Raw genomic sequence first — 21,438 nt, forward strand, 5'->3', positions numbered from 1 at the left:
CTGAGAGTAAATAATATCAAGTTTTACATCTTAATAGGCATCACTAGATTAAGACAATAATTCTTCCAGCAATTAACAGCAATTTTAGCAATTAAGTTGCAACATCATTTCATTTTGAGTTGTTTTGTTACGATACATATTTGCTCTTGAGTGAAGCATATTCTACGTATTCCAGTGGGCTCTAGTAAACGAAGGGCATATAAACGGTATAATGGATGTCTAGATTTTCCTCCCAGTTAAGCTGGCTATTCTTCGAGAGTGATCTGTATCACGTAGAAGTAGATAGTTATTATCAAGAGAATGCGGATTTTGGTTTGAAAAACTGGCAATTGTGGTCATTCAATTAAGTTTGAGTAATGATTCAGCTTCCATATTTTGTCTTCAAATTAGGCATCAGAAATAAAGTTCAGTCAACATATTTCTATTTGACCCATGAAGGTTAGTCAAGAAGAATCGTTAAGTGACACCGATGCATTATCGTGACCTTCGGGTCGACTGGCAATACTCACCGGACTAGCCGGGCCGGCCTTGTAATTCCAAGTCATTCCAAGACTACCTTCATCACGCTCCAAAAGGCCATTCGGAAATTGCACGAACTATTTACATTCAATAAGCGTATCTATATTAATTCTGAAATAATATCTAGAAATATCGTATTTGGTTTTCATGCAGTAAGGGAAAAGCAATCCGATAAACACTGTTAGGAGAAGAGTGAGACAATTACTGGGATAACAACAATTAACCACAAGGGCGTTTGCCAAGAAAATCAGGGGGAACAGTTATTTTATTGTCTTTTTTTCAAATTATTTTTACGAATTCAAAACGTTTCCTGATGAAAAAATCTGAGATGGTCGAGAAATAATTTATCTAATTAACCTGGTAGATAGTGCCGAGTAATTGATCCTAGTCATTTTTAGTTAGAGCATGGACGCTGTGAACGGAATTTATGTGTTGAAAATTAAATTTTCTTTGTGTTCGGCCTTTTAAACCAAATGCTATTAGGTGTGTGTAAACGCTTATTTTCGCTCAATTTTCACGAATGTGCACGAAAGAACTGGAGTAAAATATCCATTATCTGCAAGCTTGTTCAGAGCGGTGATGAGATGAGTTTCCTCAATATGTGGGTCTCATGGTCATCACTCGATGCTTTCCAGTTCAGTGAGGATGTTATGAGAATAACGGAGTATTCGTTTTTTGATGGAGCATTAAAAGAGGGCAATCTCCGCCTGGTAGCCTTCACGCTCTGGCGTATACGATCTTCATCGAGTCGTCACATTTTGCTGTTCTAAATTCGCTTTATGATACAGCCTAGGAAAAGATATTGCTCTCCTGTTCCAGTTATACTCTCATTTTTATTGATTTGTTTCTAACTTATTCAATTGAATAAATGTAATACTCTCGTTTGCGGATAATTCGTCCCATTCTGTGAAATTAATCAATGAAGGTTTTGAAAATTCATTGAATTTTTAAACTTTTGAATTTTTGACTTTAAAGTCATTGCCACTGTGCTTCACCATGCGTTTGACCTACTTTTGAATGCGATTTACCAACCTGTGTACTTTGCTGTGGTTGCAATTACTTAAACTGTGGGACAACTACCGTACATCAGTCAGACATCGTTTACTAATGTAACAGAGGCAATATCCTCTTGGGAAATGCGGAAGTGGCACTTTGTATAAGCTTAAGCTAAATACTCGTGTACACGATTTTGTGGGAAGTATAGAGAAAAAATTTAAAACATTATCTTTAATATGGCCATGATATGTCATAGTTAATAGTACGTGCATTTAAAGGCTTACATTCATCCCCTCGGCATCATCTCATATTGTCAATTCTTTCTCTCGCGGTATGAGATTTCATTGCATTCACTAGGAAGATTATAACAATTAAGAAGTGTAGAATGACGAATGCAAGAAGAATCAAGCTATTTTCCACTGGAAGCAACATGCTCGATAAATATATGTGCTGTACAAACTGTTCACAGAATTATAATAATTAATTTTTCGTGTGTGGAATAAGCCATTTCCCGTCATCATAATAAATAATTCTACCCTTATTTTCTTCCTTTCGGGGTGAAATTTTTCATAAATATTTCTAAGTGCGTGTCTAGGCCTAACTGTACCTTTCTTCGAAAGTTTAAATTTGCTTGTGTCCAGAGTTTTGGGATATACTGTGATGAGTCATCCAGTGAAATTTAATAGAAATATAATTTAATTAAATTTGGATGAATGTTATAATTTAAGGTATGACTATAAAATTTTCTAACTTGTATTTTTTCCTCAGATAAACGTCTGCTGCATTATGACGATATTATCGAAAATTCTGAGTAAATGGCTATGAATTTGCGAATTTAGAACTTAAAAAAAAACTGGAGTCAAACCGAAGGTCGGCAGTGTAGGTGACGGTAGAGTTCACCCATTACTAAGCCTTACTGCGTGTGAAATTTACACAGCAGGGAAGGGGGATCAGATCCTTTCCCTGTGCCGCCTTTGGTTTCCAGGAAGTTCTGGTAACCGAAGAATCGCACAGCTCGAGTGAAGCTGAGGGTGCGCAGAGAGGCGTGACCAGGAAAGAATTATGAGCAATAAATTAATTATTGTTGATACTTAAATTTATGGTAAAATAAAAATTCCTTTATAGATGTAAAAAATGCGCATTAATTCAAATCCTCAATCATCGTGGCAAGAACAATTTCATAATAAAACCACCAAAATTTATTTTAATTCAGAGTATTAATTATTGGTATATTTTATATGCCCGTCTGCCATTAGACATTTCTCCCGAATGTGGTTTGCTTCTTAGTCATTTACTACGCAGCTGGTCAGCATCAAATGTTTTTAAAATTCACGAAGTCTTTTTATTGTATGACATTTACATTTAAGCTTTTAAGATTGACGTTTTTTGATTCAGTCCTCATCTCCTAGATTATCTACAGTATTTGCTATCTTGCTACCAGTAACATAATAAAGAAGTGCTTGGTGTAAATGATGATAATTATAGTCAGGGTAAGTTAATGCGATGTCATGGAAGTGTGCTTGAGGGTAGTAAACCAGGGTTTCGCCTCTCAAAGCTAATGTCAATTTAAAAGGCCTTTTAGTATGCTCATACTGAGCCTTCTAACAGCAGTATTGTTCCAGTACTACTTAATGACTAGCATTTATATGAATATTATTTTCAAAATTTTATTCTGAGAGAATTTTCAGAAACGGGCCGAGTTAGCTTGGAGATTATATCGCCGTAGGTTAAAACTGCGAACTTAATGAATGTACCATGAAACACCAAATATTAGTTTTGATGGGTATTTCTTAAAATGTAACATGTAATACTGTACACTATGAGTGGAAACTATGAGTCAATATTTAACCCGTTCAAAGAATTGGCGGGTGTTTCACCAAGTAGGCGATGGTGCCAACTTGCGAATCAATTCAATTCAATTCAATTTATTCATTCACCATAAGCATAGAATTATGCATGGCTATATCTGCGCGGATTGGACGAATAGTTGCTGAGATTATAGAGATGAAAATCTAGGGTGTCCACCCTACACGCGAAGTCGATTCATTTTTGAAATTCGATTCCGAAATTTCGGCATCAATGAAAATTCCCGATTTTACATCTCTAATCTCACGGGAAGCCCTTTGAATAGGCGGAGTGGTTTAACCTTAAAACTTGAATTCAGCCTGGTTCCGCAGCTCGCTGACGACTGTCTGAAAGTCCCAAAACATGTTGTAACAATAGGACAGGCAGTAGGGAATGATTGAATTAGAATACATGATTGCTGCTGTATTATACCTTAGCGAGGGATCCAAGGTTGCCAACATGGCTGACGCCTTCAATGACATAAGTAATTAGCGGTGCATTATCCCTCATCATTCCAGTAATGTGCAATAATAATGTTTAACTGCGTGCGCAGAAATTAATTTTAAAAAATTTCAAAAAATGTATGTGAAAGTATTTATTAAAATTAAGGATATTTTTATGCATATTTTTTGAGCTCAAAGCCATATTAGCGGAAATTTATATTTAGCGAAAAAGTAATTTTGATTGCTGGAGTTAGTCAAATGAAAAAATAACGATTTTTCTGAGTCTCTATTTGGGACGAATGTGATTATAGTACAGAACAGATTGAAAAGATGATAATAACAAGAAAGAAATGTATGATGAGGGTAGAAAAAGAAAATTTGCACTTCCACGTAAAGATTTAATAATTCTCGTGAGCATGATTTGGATGCTGCGCATCATCGTCAGGTGACATGCATGAAAAATTTTCCAAATTATATAGCCTGGCACGAAGAGGGGAGGATGGTAGGGGGAGTGAGGGAGAGGGGGTAAGTTGAGTATTGGTGCTGCAACTTATTAGTGGGTAGAGGGAGGGTATGTATTTGATGATTTCTGGCTCGAATTTTTGGAAGTTTATGTTTATTAAATGAAGAACACAATGTATTTATCTACCGTTCTTAGAAAGAACAGGAAAAAAACAATGCATTCTTCAAGTAATGAGGGGGGTGTTTGTCTGCAAAGGTTTGACCTTCATTAAGGGATGGTCAAAAGTCATCACTGTCTTGGTGGGGGTGCGGTTGGTGCGGAAAGATATTGGAACCTTTTAGGAATGTTAGGAGGGGGGGACAGGAGAGGTATATTGTTTCATTAACTACCTCAAATCTGTCTGACTGAAGGGATTGCCAAATTTCAAACTCCTCCAAAACATTCCACCTGCGTCCTTTCTTTTCTGTATGAAGAATGTCCACTATGAAGTTACTGGTATGCATCTTTGCCAAGAGGTGTTTGGCGGATTGGGATCTGTTATCTTTCTTTGTGAAGCATGAGTGGTGTTCTTTAACTCTAATATCAAAAGTCCTCCCTGTCTGTCCAATGTAGATGGCATTGCAGTCTGTGCAATTGAGTTTATATACCCCGCTTTGTTTGCATTATGTCAATTTTGTCTTTGGGTGAACCCATTTTGTTTTTTAAACTGTGTGTGTTGTAAAACGCTGTCTTGATTTTGTTCATAGAGATGATTTGTTGTATCCTGAGTGATATATGGCCAAGAAATAGAATTCTTTGCCATCGGTGCTCATTAAGCTTAGATGTGTGGTATATAGCTTTCTGGGCTACCTGTGTTTGTTTTCTGCTTTACATGTTGTCAGTCATTATTTTCCTGTATCCATTGCTGACTGCAATTTGTTTTATAATACAGAGTTCTCCTCGTTTGTCATGTGGTGACATTGAGATATTGCATACCCTGTGTAACATGGAATGAAAGGCTTCACGTTTTTGTGAATAGTGATGCTTAGATATAAAGTGGATAATTTGGTTGGAGTAACAATTTTTTCTGTATATGGAAAGGTCGAACCTTAGATTAATTATTTCCACATTCAAATCCAGCAAACTCAAGGCACCGTCTGATTCCAACTCACTTGTGAATGGTACACACACATCTAAAGAACTACTCCTACTATACTCAACTTACCCCCTCTCACTCACTCACCCTACCTTCCTCCCCTCTTGGAGCCATGCTATATATCATAAGTTGGAAAATTTTTCATGCATGTCACCTGATGATGATGCCCAGCATCAAAACCATGGTCGTGTGAAGTATTTAAACTTTATGTGGAAGTGCAAAGTTTCTTTTTCTACCCTCATCATGAAGGAATTCCACAAAGTTAAACCTAAAACTGCTATGTTGAAGGAAATATATGCTGATTTGACATGTTATGCGTCAATAGCAAAACGATTTAAGCGAATTATTCGACAACATCATACCAAAAGGAGAAACTAGTATTATCATAGCCCTCTTTGCTGCAATGATGTTTGAGGCAATATCATTATGGCATTGACTGGTCAAGTTGTTAATTTTCTCTTGCATTCTAGGGCAGAGTTGAAGAAACCGTAGCACACTGGCTTAAGATAAACATATGATGATGCTTCCCTCAAGTTTAGAGCATAGGAAAATATGAGGTTGAGATTGTGTCATTGTTTTTTCTTTGAAATTTGGCTCTAGATACCCAACTTCGGATATGAAACAGACGAAACATGTGAATTCAATAGTCAAGTTCTAGAACTACGCTCAGCTAATTCCCTACTGACAACTGGGATCCATTCATGTAACTGATGACCCTTTTTACGATGGTGGTTCCAGAAATACCCAGCCTGACCTAGAGATGGCGGTAGTTGTTTGAAAAATATCACTGTATTAGAAAGTATGCAATCTATAAAGCATATGTTTCAAGCTTGAAGATGCCACATTGTTCAGTATTTGTTTGGCAGCTGTCAATAGTGAATAATAAGTAATAGCCCCCTCGGATTATTTTTTGTTCGAAAACTTTTGATGACAAAATGTTGTTGATGACAAAAAATCTGAATATAGCTTAAGTAAGTATTAAGTAATTCAAATTCAGAAGGACATTGGATTTTCCTATTTATTCACAGAGACCCAGTTATTCATAGATGAATATACCATTACTGCTCTCTCTCATGGAACTCCTGTGTTAATGCCAATTAGAATTAATGGATTATTTCAACTGAAACTCCATTATTAGCGATTGTGAATTCAAAAGTTTAAAAATTGTACAAAAATTTATTCAAACCTGATATCATGTGTGATCTGCTTTGTTCCAGGCAAAATCCAATGTCAATATGCTAATTGTAATTGTATACGTCAGGAAAGTAGGAATGTTGAACTTGCTCATTTATACTGGGTTTGCATGATTGAAAGATACGGCAGTGCTAAGTGACCTCCTAATTTTGCATTTCTGTATTTCCAGTTGTTGACTGTGGTGCACTAAACGCTCTCGATAATGGGTACATGAATTTAATTGATGCCCGAACTTCACATGGTGCAGTTGCAACCTTCACCTGCAATGAGAACTACACCCTGATCGGCCAGGAGAATCGCACTTGTGGAGATGATGGAAATTGGAGTGGAGAACAGCCTCAGTGCCTCTGTAAGTGTTTCCCATTTTTTCTTACCAAAAATAGGAAATTACAGAATGTACAAGCTGTTTTTGAGTAGGGTCGAAGGTGGAGTGGGCACAATTCTCCAGGAGGTTCCGCCAACCTCCTCCTAGAAGAGGGAGGAGGTCATTGCTTTCCAAATTATACATTTGTAAATATTTTGCTTTAGAAGTCTCCAAAACGTTTCTTATCTTGTTGAGAATAATTCATCAAGATGAAAAATTCTCCTAATTCCAAATTTCCTGATTTAGCTTCCAATGAAGCCTCTGAGAGAACTTTCTCCCCTGTGACATTGGCTGTATTATTTGCATTAAATTGCCCAAGTCATAATGCTAAAATCTGAGTCAAATATTCCTTGGTAGAGATAATGATAAAAATCCAACAGACCAGTGTGACAGTGAATGCAAATATATTTTTAATATGGAATATAGGTTATAGCCATTGCTGTTATTTTTTCCATACTTCATCCTCTTTTAATGACCATCAGTATCACAGGTTTTTTGTGTGGAATGCTAAAAGTGTGCATGTTGACAAATAAACAACCAATGTATTGATTTTGATAGTTTTATATTTTAAAGAATTGTTTTGTCAAAGCACATGCCCTCAGGTTACACCAGAACATGGTATCTTTAGAAAATGTTTCCATATTATCAATGGTGAGTACTAATAGAAAGAGAAATATTCTAACACCATAGGGTCTCCCATTCCTTATGAGTTAATCTTAGAGCGTTGATCAAAATGAGCTCAAATTTTGGAGGACATGCTTTTTTTTAAATCTCTAAGATCATGCATGGCCAATGTCAAATTATACATATACATACAGCATTTAATGACAAGCTACGTGGTCCGAGTGAATTAATGTAGCTTGTAAGATAAACTCTCTTTGGATTTTGATGACTTCTCTGTAATTTCCGCTGTTTTTTTTGATGGTGCATAAAATTTACTTTCTATTTGTAATGAAAATGGTTAAATGACTACATATTATGCTCTAGTCTATTCGTATTTGCAAACTTTTAAATAATTATTTCATACTCAAGATGTCTTTATTCTCTCAACTACAGTTGACTGGTGTCCTCCACCACCTCAAGTTTCTGGGGCCAAAGTGGAAACAAATGGAAAAAGAGCAGGCTCCATTGCAACTTATTCTTGTATGCCAGGATTCATTCTTACAGGGCATTCTGTAAGCCATTTCCTAGTTCCTATATATTTACACTCATATAAATACTTTTATATTACTGTATTGTGTATTTTAACCCCCTTAGCTCCCAAGGTCTGAATGTATATGAATTTACTTCAGTTTGTTTCCATATAATCTTGAACTGGTATATTCTGTGCTGTTTTCATTAGTAAGTTCAAATATTCACTGTTTATTGCTCAATTACATAGCCTCTTCCCTGATTTCATCTCCCAATTCTGGTGATAATCAGATTCCAATGTCTATAGAATACTCATTTTCATACAAAATTCAAGGTTCATTAATGTCACGGCAGCATATAACCAAAATTATGCATAAAGACCAGAATTGTTAGTTTCAAGGAGTGAAATTCTTCCCTCAAATTTCATCACTCTTTTTTGCTAAACTTTAATCACTCTTTGAACAAAAAGGTTATTTTTCTTCATTTAGTTATCTGAACTATCTGGATTTATCTTTTTCTGTGATAGCAGTGCGAAATAAACATTATTTTTATTCATTCATTAGTAATTCCCAAAAGTGTCATCTTACCCACCTAAATATTTTTCATCCTCTTCCTGTTAAGTTTAAATGGGATACTTTTTATTTATGTCTATCATTAATAATATTTGGTAGTGATGCTTATCAATAGTCATAATGGAATTCTAAACACCTACATGTTTCTTAGTAAAAAATATTTTCTTGGGACTGTAATAGCTTTGCTGAAAAGTTAAAAGCCAATTTTTTGGTGAAAAATAATTATATAACTTAAAATTAAAAATTATTCTCATGAATCTTTTTCAACATTCAATGCAACTGAATGGCTACATGATGAATTAAGATCATAAAATGAACCCCAAAATCCTACTGGACTATGCATATTTATTTATTGATACATACTAGATATTTATCTACTTTCTAAGGCTATCAAGATGAAGATAGCGAGGTTGAAATTTTAAAGTATATACATGCTGTAACAAGCTTTCAATCAATATTTGCTTGCATATTCTAGGTATTGTCATGTGATCTTGGAGGGGAATGGACAGGGAAAATTCCTTCTTGCAAATTCGTGGATTGTGGGTCTCCTCCGCTAATATCAAATGGCCACCACAAACTTCTAAATGGTACGGCTCCAGGAACAACTACTGCTGGCTCAATGGTTGAGTACAGCTGCGATGAAGACTACTGGCTTAGTGAAGGAGATAGAATTCAAATGTGCACTCGTGATGGGAAATGGTCCGGCAGAACACCATCTTGTGAATGTAAGTCAAATTGTAATTTGTGATTTCTAAATAATGAGACTATTGTAGTGATTTAGATGTTTTATTCAATCTAATATACTACTCTGACATAAAAGTTTCATCTTGCACATGACAATAACACTGCTCTGTGGATATAATACCAACATTTGTATGGCAGATCTGGATATACTGCCAGTCTTACTTTCTCACTACTCCATCTTAATAAATTCAGGGGAAAATGTTGCTTGTTTGTATTGAAGTCTTATCCTCAGTGAATACTTTTGGTCTACTTAAAAAAATTTCAAGTGAAAATTCACTGAAAGGAATGCAATAAACATTCTAAATATGTTCACATTATGCTGTAATGTTGGTTCAATTTACACTTTAAGGAATAATTTCACTTAGTTGCACATAAATAAGTATCTGGTGAAGTAATTACTCATTTATATTTTCTCTGAATTTTTTAAAGTTATTTAAAATATCAGTTTTAAAAGTATTATTAAATCTTCAATTATTTGAACGTTTATGAACACAATAAAATTATAAACATGATTATAAAATTCATTACAAGGAATTGCTTAAATCATATTCTCTAAGTATTCGAATGGCTATAAATTTTTCATCACTTTAATGACCTATTGTGCTATATGTCCTGTTTTCAGTGATAGTTTGTGATGAGCCCGAGGTCCGAAGTGGAGGGATTGTTGTTGGATATGACTTGAATGTCCATTCAACTATAGAATATCGTTGTGAACCTGGCCACATTTTACGAGGAAATGCTCTTCGCGTGTGTACTAGGGAAGGTGAATGGTCTGGAGAAACCCCAGATTGTGAATGTGAGTATTTGTCATCAAATGAACGAAAGTAAATCTGCTTTTAACACCAATGTATTTCAACTTATTGTAAGGATTTTATTTTATATATTGTATGAGAAATGAGCTCTTAAAATCTTCCTCTTGAGTGAAATAATCATAATTTTTATTATATTTGTAAAAATCTAGATGTGGACTGTGGAAAAGTGCCACCCATACTATATGGAACGGTAACATACCTTAATGATACAACTCATCTTGGAAGCCAAATATCTTATTCATGCTCGAGAAATTATCGCCTAGCTGCACTTTCAGCGGGGGGAATTCGTGGAGATCAAATTGAACGTATTAGGACATGCCAGGCTAATCACCAATGGAGTGGTGTCTCTCCAAAATGTGAAGGTATTAACATTACATAGTTATCTAAAAGAGAAATTATGGGGTATGACTCACAACTTGCAATTAAACAAATATTTCAAGATAAAAAGATCATTAGGCATGGGTTAAGAATGAAATATCTGAAATAAATCTTGAAAATTTAGTTTAGAACTAACCTTGTCCTTTGAAGGAACTGGAAATTTGAAAAATATTATTTAGCTGAATTTTACTCTCAGCTTTTACAGATAGTGAATAATTTTCCTAATCCTTCCACATTTAACATTATATTATGCTGGAAAATATTTTTATATGATAAAATTAATTTACAAATTATGCAATGATATTTGACTCGTTTCATTATTATTACACTTTCCCCTTTGTCTTACTGATAAATTTTAAATATGTATAGGAGATAGTAATTCTTAGATTTAGAAGGTAACATTTTATGTACAAATAAAAAAATAATTTATGAAATATTTTCATCTGAATTTTTACAGAGGTTCGATGTTCTGAGCCAGCACTACCCAAGCATGCCTTTTTCTCTGTTACCAGCAATGATAGAACATATGCACGTACCCTCATTAGAACAGCTGAAACTGCCAATTCTGCATCTATTCAAACATATCGTATTGGGTCAATTGTAAAGTTCCGCTGTGAGAGGGGCTATAAAATTGTAGGAGATGCCCTTGGAACCTGTGAAGATTCAGGAAGATGGAGTGTGGAAACTCCTCAGTGTGTCTGTAAGTTTCTTCAAAGTTTTCATGATTCAATCAATGTAAGGTAATCAAACTCCAAAATAAATGTGCATCTAATTCATGAGAAATTGATTATGCAGATGGTGCTGTTATGCCATAAGTCATGAAAGAGTAACACATTCAATACAAATTTTGTTGATGCACTATATTTTACATGGAGAAATGGAAGGTAGTAGCATGAAGTGGAATGATAGGAAAGGAAAATCAGCAGGCTATAGAGAAAATCATGCGTGAGATAAGGGAAAATAAAATAACAATAGAAGAAAAATAGGAGCATATCAAAATGAGAATATCAAAATTCACCAATAAAACTATAGTAAAAGGACAAGAAACCATGATACAGTCAAATGATTAGGAAGACAGATGAGAGAAGGGAATGGAAAAAGGTAAAAATTGACTTGGGTGGAAGAAAGTACTAAGATTTGAGAAATAAACTGAGGCAGGAAACTAATAGAGTGAAAGAAGCATAGTGAAAGACTTATTGTGAGGATGTGGAATGTTTACTAAGCAATAGTGAAATGAGTTAAATGTACAGGAAGGTGAAAGCACTGTTAGGAGGAAAAGTCAATGCAAGCAATCAAATAAAAGTTAGGAAAATTATGAAATGATCCAGGAACGATACAAGATAGATGGAAGGAATATATAGAGGAACAAATGGCAAAGACCAGTAAGGTTAAAAATAGAAATAAAATATAATGTAGATGAGGATAACTTAGGTCCGGGCATACTTGATGGTGAAATAGAATCGGCATTAAGGGAATTGAAATCAAATAACGCTGTGGGGTTGGGAAACATGCCCACAGTACTTCTTAAAGCTTTAGGAAAATGTGGAAGGAAGACTTTTATAGACTCATTCATGAGGGAGGAATTTGAAAGGAAGACTTTGTCACATCAGTGTTAGTTCCTATTCCAATAAAGGGAAAGGCAGCCATGTATAAAGACTACAGAACATTATGTTGGACTTCACAAACAGCTGAAGTAGTTCTTAGAATCAACAATAAGAGAATGGAAAGCAAGAAAAATGATTACCTAGGGGATGATCAGTTTGGGTTCAGAAAGGGGAGATGCACACATGATACCATCGTAGTAATGAGGTCACTAATAGAGAGGAGCATAGAAGACAATCAGGATGTATTTGTCTGTTCTTTAGTATTCGAGAAGGTATTTGAAAGAGTGACTTGAGTAGAATTAATGAATGTCTTGGAGGGATAAGAGACTTATCCATAGCCTGTGCATGTTTCAGACTGCTCATGTGTGAGTGGTGGATGGAGAATCAGGATGGGGAGTGTTAGGAAGAGGGATAACACAGGGGTGTCCATTATCACCTGTGCTTTTCAATGTATATGTGGAGGGAATTGTAAAAGAGGCTTAGAAAGAACTCGAGATAGGAATTAAAGTCAATGGACAATTCCTAAACTCAGTTATATTTGTGAACGGTCAGCTTTATTTAGTCAGTAAGCTAAGGGGTGCAAGTACTGCTGAGCGCACGTGAAAGCCAGTGCAATAGGCATGGGATGAGAATTAATGTAAGCAAAAGAAGTTATGCATTTTTTGAGAAAGAGGAACTCTAAGTTAAATATTTAAAATAGAATTACATAAATTAAAGCAGGAGTAAATATTTACTGATTTTGCAATTGTTTTGGACCAAAATGGTCAAGGTAGTAGGTAAGAAGAAGAATCATGTTAGGCAAAGAAGCTTTCACAAGGATGAGGTAATGGATGACAACAACATTGAGTGAGGTTGTTAAGAAAAGGCTCATCAAAGCTTTGATATGGAGCTTGGTTTGGTATGGCATGGAAACAAGGCCATTGAAGAAGAACGATAGACATAGATTGGAGGCTTTTGAAATGTGGGTGTGGAGAAGGATGGAAAAGGTGAAGTGAACAGAAACGAAAACAAATGAGGAAGTGCTAGGCATGGTGTGGGAGGAGATGTGACTTTTGGGATAAATCCAAAGGAGGCAGGAAACATGAATACAGAGTGTTTTGATTATAAATGGGATGTTGCAACCTGTCATAGACAGGAGAATGTTATTTTGGCCAGGAGGGGGAATTAGTAGGATAGGCATATAGGACAGAATGAAGGGAGGAAAGAAGTGTATGGAATTGATTAAGGGTGTATCATAGTGGCAGGTGTCATGTTGTATTTTGTTGGAGAGGGAAGGAAACGTTTCACTATACTGTTGTATTGGATGTGTCCATCCAAAACCTACCTTAACCAGTAGGCTACAAATTATAATGATATATTTTACAGATGTAAACTGTGGCCCTCCAGAACCAATTGCAAATGGAAATTTTACTCTTGCATCAAATGCCACATATTATGGTGCTGTAGCCCTCTATGAATGTTTGGATAACTTTAAAGTTGATGGGCATGCTCGGAGGCTTTGTCTGGAAAATGGGACTTGGAGTTCTGATACCCCAACTTGTAAAGGTTAGTAATGCATTAACTATATTATGGCATGAAATGAAACAACCTTTGTCAGTTGAGTTAGCTCTTTTATCTCTCCTCATATAACTTGTCACCTATGACTCATTTTTATCTTTTAACGATATGTGTTAGTTTATATCATTTCACTTCTTTATATGTATAGTGCTTATCCACAGTGAAGAATGGCTCAATAAGCATATTTACAGGAATAGTTAGTAAAATGAAGGAATTATGAAAGGTAAAAAAATGTATTCTAAAACTCAGATATAATTGATAAAATGTTACCAAATATTTAGCTTCTGATCCTTCAGCGAAAGTATATAATAATCTAGAAAATTGAAATATAAGTTCAGTCTCTCATATATACCTTTTTTTGGATTAATGCAGACAGCGAGGAAATGTATTGAATTTTCCTTCAAGCTTGAAGTCTAAATACAACTTAGATGAACTAGTGATTATGGGGTAAACAATAAGCATTGCTTGTGCCTTAATTGGAGTTACTAGTGAAATGCCTCATTTAATTCTTCATTTGAGACATCTCCCTATTTTATTTCTTTTCTAATACCTGAGCTGAATTCTGAATATGGCATAAACTGAAATAGCTTTTTATTCTGTTTTTACATTTCCCAGACAATCTTCTTACAAAATATAAACAGATTAGAATTTTTGAATGCCTCCATTTACTTTTTACATTATTTCTAGTAATGGTTGAATTTTCAGCACAATTTTCTTCTTCTCTTTAGTGAAAACCCTATTAATTTGAATACCGTAAAAGAATGTTTTAAGTGTAGAGGTAACAATAATCACAGATCATGATGAAATGCCCTATCTGATGGCTTGCTGATAATGGTATTGTCTGGTTCTACTTCTTTAACCCAACTCTCAACTTACTCCTTGTCATTGTTGAATTTTCATTAGAATTTCCATTACCTCCTAAGGTGTCACCATCACTGTCCATTGGTTCCTATAACTAGGTACATGCTCAGGAAGAAAATGTCTTTTTATCGTCTTTCCTTCTGTCCTCATGACTAACTAACTATCCATTCATAGACTCACAAGGGGTATTGTTTCAAAATAATTAATTCATAATCAAATCAATTATCTTCTGTTGTAAATATTGTAATAATTTTTATCACATATTTATTATGAAATGTGTTTTACCAATTATATAATTGATAAATTACAGAGAAACTGCGGGAGATGCCGCAACAATAACTTTTAACGGAGTCATCCGCTATTGTGCATTTCAATGCAACAATTTCAGAGTGTAAAAATCATTCGCCTTGACTGGGATTCGAACCCAGATCCCTCAATATCCAGTCGAGTGCTTTAGCCACTTAAGCTACCGAGGCATCCTCTTAAACTCTGAAATTTGGCTAAAGCACTCGACCGGATATTGAGGGATCTGGGTTCGAATCCCAGTCAAGGCGAATGATTTTTACACTCTGAAATTGTTGCATTTATATAATTGATGTTTCCATGATATTTAAATGAAAATATCTTATGATCTTGAGGAGATGTTGGGCAAGAGCAGTTTTAATATTTGCCATTATAAGGTGAATTTAGAAGAACCTCTAACACGTTAGTACTCTGGCCCACTATACAGGCAAATCCAGTCTTATAAACTCCTCTAGCTAATGTCTTAAACATAGAGAGAATGTTTTCTATATGTAGAATCCTATATTAATGTATACATTTGCAGAAAAATAATAAAAGAATACTGCCATCTCATTATATACATTGAGTATTAGCATGAAAGTATTCAAGACCTTAATTATCAATAGATTTTTAGGCTAACCTAACACTTAAAAAACAATGCCAGAATTTAAAGAATTGGCTAACTTATTTTTTTAATGTTGTATTCAGAGTAACATCGCTTGACTTACTTTCAGAAATAACCTGTGCTGAGCCAGATGCAGATAGTACAATGAGTGTAAAAGTTATGTCATACAGTATTGGTGGTACTGGCATCTATACATGCAACTTGGGAGGAACACTTGAAGGAAATTCCACAAGAATGTGTTTAAAAAAAGGAGTTTGGAGCGGAAAAAAACCAACATGCACATGTAAGCATCATTTTTTGCAAGGTTCTTTCCAAAGATTGTTTTAAAATAATTATTAAACGTAATGGAAAACTTAACTATGAACACAGAAGATAGGTGCATTTTCTACCTTGTTTTGTTGGCCTTACAAGGGGGAAAGAGTGAAATTCCATTTTAGAAAGGGGAAGTGAAAAAACTCTGTATGGATGAATACAATGGGTTGATGGAGAATGCTACAGCAATGATTGACTTTAGCATAGTCACTGACTCACATGCATCCAAATGTGAGAAATTTTCATAATTATTCCACTAAAAAATCTGATGTGTTCATATGAGAATCTACAGGCAACTCTGCTAAGTTGCTGTGATGGAATATCCTTCTTAGAACTTGTTAAGGGATTACAGCAATGTATTGAAATGTTTAATGTTAGCTTTAGCCTCATGAACTGTGGTGCTGTACACTTGACTACAATTACTTTGTGACATTTTATGCATGGTAATTCAATTCGTTAGAACATCTTTCTCCACAGAAATTTGCATTTTAATAGGATGCCTCAGTAGTTAAACTGACGTAAGCACTCAGCCAGAAATCAAGGCATCCAGATTCGAATCCCATTCTAGGAAAATAATGTTTTCACTTAGAAAACTTCTTGCATTTTAACCTATAGAAGTAAACTTTTAAAATAAAGCCCTATGTCTTGTTGTATGCACATGTCTATTTTGACACCTTAAGCAAGAGTTTATAAAAAAACTTGAACTCTAAAAATGATTTTTTTCTCTTGGTTTTATTGAAGTTAGGTTAATATTACCTTAAAATCTTTAGTAAACTGTACACATCAAGTATGGCAATCCCTTTTATGATGTAAATTAATGTATTTACTAAATGGATAAAAAATTAGCCGTTCATAATTTCTCTGTTGACATCTACAGTGGTTGACTGTCAACACCCTGGTTTGATTGAAAATGGCAGAGTCATCTTGCTTAACAGTACTTCAACTTATGGAAGCATGGTGGAATACCATTGTGTACCTAAATTTGAAATTATGGGTACTTACCTCCGACGCTGCATGGAAAATGGACAGTGGTCTGATGCTGAACCAACCTGTGCAAGTAAGTGGCACCTCTATGGTGATTCAAGGATGAAATGTTTTCTAGTGTAGTTATCTCGTAAGGACTTTCATGCTACCCTTGACTTAAGATTCTGACTTTGAATCATATGTTGGATATGATATTGTATGCATTAATATTTATATTTATTGAAAATTTGTTCCTTATATAAATACAAAGGAGTTTCCCTCTGGAAGCTTCTTAACATCATGAAAATATATAAAACTATTTATCAGTATAGCACTATTTTAATCAGGTAATGATAACTTTGGTAAAAATTTCTAATTTGATTTAATTAATGTGACAAAATTAAAAGAATACACAGGTTAATTAATTTTAGTGATTGACTCATTTAATGAAATATTTTCTCTTATCTTCAACACTTAGTGAGCATCGCAGGAGATGCAGAATCACAAGGCTTAGCCATGACCATTGGAATATGTGCCGCTGTTGTGTTCTTACTCATCATTATCCTTGGATTAATCTACATTCGCATGTGAGTACCACTTTTGCTGCAAATGAGAATTTAGCACTGCTATCAAATGATGAAATTTCAAATGTGGGATCTGGATAAACTATGTAACTGAATGAATTTTTCATTACTATACAGCCTCTTGACATTTGCAGTGATGAGATTAATGAGATTATTAATCGAGAGGAATATAGAATATAACCAGGAGGTATTTGCCTGTTTCGTAGATTTTGAAAAAGCGTTTGATAGAGTGGATTGGGAAAAACTAATGAGTATATTGAAGAAAATAGGAATAGATTGGAGGTACAGGAGGCTAATCCGCAACCTTTACATGTCTCAGACTGCTCAGGTGCGAGTGGGGAACGGGGAGTCTGGATGGGCAATGTTAGGAAGAGGTGTAAGGCACGGTTGAACATTATCACCGTTGCTGTTCAACCTGTATGTAGAGGAAATGATTAAGGAGACATGGGAAGAACTGGAGGTAGGAATGAAAGTGGGTGGGGAATTCGTAAAATCAGTTAGGTTTGCTAAGGACCAAGCTTTAGTTTGTCAGTCAGCCAAGGGGTTGCAAGCATTGCTGAGTGAATTGGAAATTCAGTGCAACAGGTATGGGATAAGAATCAATATTAATGAAACAAAGGTTATGCGATTTTCTAGAAAGAAAAAGGCTAAGCTAAACATTAAAATAGGAGGGCAAAAACTAGAGCAAGTAGAACAGTTTACGTATCTCGGTAGTGTTTTGGACCAACATGGTCAAAGTAGAAGGGACGTAAGGAGAAGAATTGCACTAGGCAAAGAGGCTTTCACAAGGAGGAGGGAGTTGATGACGGGGACGCTGAGTAAGGATGTTAATAAAGGCTCGTAAAAAATTGATATGGAGCGTAGCTATGTACGGCGTGGAAACGTGGTCATTGAAGCAGGAGGATAGACGTAGACTGGAGGCTTTTGAAATGTGGGTGTGGAGAAGAATGGAGAAGGTGAAATGGACAGAGAAGAAAACAAATGAGGAAGTACTTGGAATGGTGGGCAAAGAGAGGGGTTTGTTGGGAGAAATCCTATGGAGGCAGGAAAAGTGGACGAAGGGAGTGTTGACCAGCAGTGGGATGTTGAAGACTATAATAGAGGGGAAAATGTTAGGCAAACGAGGAAAGGGAAGGAGCAGGATGGGGATGTTGGATGGGATGAAGGGAGGAAGGAAGTACTCAGAGATGAAGAGGGACCTGATGTAGAGTAGGATGCTGGATTTTGTATCTTGTTAGGAATCACAAAATATTTATTTAGGGGCTGTGTCCATCTAAAAATCTATCATAACCGGTAGATTACCTGATAATAATAATAATAATAATATAGCCTCTAAAAGGCTATTCAGTGAAAAATAAACTTTACAGAAGTATATGTTTATCTAGTGGATGCCATTTAATTGTATTATCCATATATCGAAATTATACATCATAGCTCTGGAAGCTTACACATTGCATACATTTGTGTACATTTATGTGCATACCCACAGTACAAATCTCTCCTCTCCATGTTTCTATAAACTCTTTGTACATTTTATAGAGGTAATATCTATTTCAACTGCCTTTTTCAGCTCCGTCTCTGTTAGCAGTTTATCTATCTTGCTATCTAGTATTCCTGAACCTAGTATATCCACATCATTTAATTACATTCCTTTATATTTCTAAGCTAGCTGTCTAATATCTTTACCATAAAGCTTGGTTACTTCTATTCTTCTATGTAATATTCTTCCTACCTTCTCGGATTATCATCTGGCTTCACTACAGCCAATCCGCATTACCTTCTCCCACTGTGAATTACTTTGTAAATATTGCTGCCGTAATCCTTGCTGTCATCTTTCCATCTAACTTCCCAAAAACTTTGTGTATCTATACTATATCCCAATATCTTTCACAATATTACCTAATTTCCCTGTCATCGTCATCTTCCTGACATTCTCTGTCCGAATCCAAACCATATGGGTCCTCTTATTAATCCACTTGTTTTCCATTACTGTGAGCTCAGAGGCATCGCCTCCCTTGCTGAATAACACCCACCCTGGTAAGCATAGTTCTATGCCATTGCAAGTGATTATATTCTAACAAATTTCATGCATTGCAGTAAAACCAATGTATGCCAATGCATAAAAACATTCATGGAATATCAAAAAAACTTATGACGATGAATGGTGGAAAATTGTATCATAAATTTAGGAAGTGTTGATAAAACATATAGGAAAGAATGCAATGAATTCTATGGTCTCGGGCTCAACTTTGTGGAGGTTCATGTTCGTTTAAATTAATATACTTTGTAACTTCCACACAATTTTTTATTCGTACTACCGGTTTCAAAGCAACGGCGTCATCATCAGGTGACCTATCCGTCACCTGATGATGACGCCGTTGCGTTGAAACCGGTAGTACAAATAAAAAATTGTGTGGAAGTTACAAAGTACTATATATTCATTTAAACGAAAGAATGCAATGGTTATAAGGAAGTAAAAGATATATGTATATATAAATAGAAAGTGCATTATGAATATAAAAAACACAATATAAATAAAGAGGTCTTGGGTTTTAGCATAGCAGGTGGGTTCAGGTCGTTGAAGACAAATAAATTGATGATGAATACCAGCCTATCGTTCAGAAAAAGTGGTTTCCCTGGGGAACCAAAACTAGAAGCCTATGATTTTTTAGGTAACTGCTCCTACCATCTGACTTAAAGAGCCAACCACAATCTTATGATGAGAACTTGCGTGCATATTGAATATTAAAATGTATTGAGTATGCTAAACAAATCAAGAACAAAAACCAAAGTTGTGCAAAAGGTAATCCCATTTTTAAAAGATTTCACTTTAAACCACATTTAACTGGGTAATGAAAATGTATAATTCCATTTGAGAAATCATTTAAAAATCATATTTTAAATACACTTATACTATATAAGTTATGCATAGAGAAGTGACTGTTAGTTCAATTTTTTATAATGTGAAATTATAATAAATGTGTTGCAGTATATCCTTTACACATACATATTTATTTTCTAATTATATTTGGTTTTATGAATTAGGAAAATGTTTTCATAATGCTATAATGAACGATGGCCAATTTATAATAGGTTCTAACCCTGTGATTTTTGTATTAAAATTTTTTATTTTAAAATTAATCATATTATTTTTGTATATGATGAAGGATATATTTTCTGAATATTTCCAAAAAATAAATATAATATAGGCATAGGAAGTAGTTATGAAAGAACAATTATTGAATTGTGGATATGTGCTTATTTATACAAACCTTTCTTTCATCAGACGCAAAGCAACACCAGTCAGGAACACTGAAAACGTCGAGGGTGCAGAGAGAAAAGAGGATCGCAATGCTGCAGTTATGTCATATGCAACCCTTTCTGATGGGTACAATGGAACAAATATTTATGAAAACATACATGAGAACGATGATTCATCCAGAACATATGACATGACATATGAAAGGGCATATGACTCCCCTTATGGTGAAGGCAATAAGCCAAATCAAACCAATGGAAGTATAAATGGCCATTATGAAACAGTTCCAAAGGCCAATGGAGCTGCCACCGTAACAATAAATGGAGTTGCAGTGCGTTGAATCTGGAAGCTCACAAACTTAAACTTAGTGAATTCAGTGACTGATAAAAACAATGCTAGAGACAGCATTACAAATGCCAAAATGGTTTCTCACTTAGTCAGGTGAGGTATATTACTTCAGGAAATTAAACTGGTGGGTATTTATTGTGCTAAAACAAGAGTATGCTACAGTAGGTATTTGTTAAGGATGCCTACACTGGTTTCGTGGACACTGCATTTGAAAAATGTGAGATCCATTATATTTGTGATACATAGTTGAGTCACATTTTTCAACAAGGAAATTTGTTCTAATTTTCTTTGTTGTTTTAATTAGGTGACTTTTCAGTTGATCCTTGTTTGAGAGGAATGTGTGAAAGTTGGAATGTCTGTGTATGTAAATATGTAGAATTTTGTAAAGAGAAAACTTCTATACATTAGTTGTATACAGAAAGACATAAATGGTTTACTTACATGTGA

The 21,438-nt window shown here is 35.0% G+C and overlaps 1 protein-coding gene across 1 annotated transcript in view; it reads left to right on the forward strand.

Moving 5' to 3' along the window:
- Nucleotides 1-21,438, forward strand: part of fw (CUB and Sushi multiple domains furrowed) — an 89,646-nt gene extending 68,208 nt beyond the window's left edge. The window contains exons 10-20 of the mRNA XM_071588366.1: nt 6,765-6,944; nt 8,016-8,134; nt 9,138-9,387; nt 10,029-10,202; nt 10,368-10,580; nt 11,054-11,296; nt 13,566-13,745; nt 15,635-15,808; nt 16,715-16,894; nt 17,279-17,387; nt 20,671-21,438. Of these exons, the coding sequence (XP_071444467.1) occupies nt 6,765-6,944; nt 8,016-8,134; nt 9,138-9,387; nt 10,029-10,202; nt 10,368-10,580; nt 11,054-11,296; nt 13,566-13,745; nt 15,635-15,808; nt 16,715-16,894; nt 17,279-17,387; nt 20,671-20,983 (2,135 nt within the window). The 3' untranslated portion in view covers nt 20,984-21,438. The remainder of the gene's footprint in view (nt 1-6,764; nt 6,945-8,015; nt 8,135-9,137; nt 9,388-10,028; nt 10,203-10,367; nt 10,581-11,053; nt 11,297-13,565; nt 13,746-15,634; nt 15,809-16,714; nt 16,895-17,278; nt 17,388-20,670) is intronic.

The sequence above is a fragment of the Hetaerina americana genome, unplaced genomic scaffold, assembly GCF_022747635.1.
Source record: "Hetaerina americana unplaced genomic scaffold, ioHetAmer1.1.p SCAF_3, whole genome shotgun sequence".
NCBI lineage: Eukaryota > Metazoa > Arthropoda > Insecta > Odonata > Calopterygidae > Hetaerina > Hetaerina americana.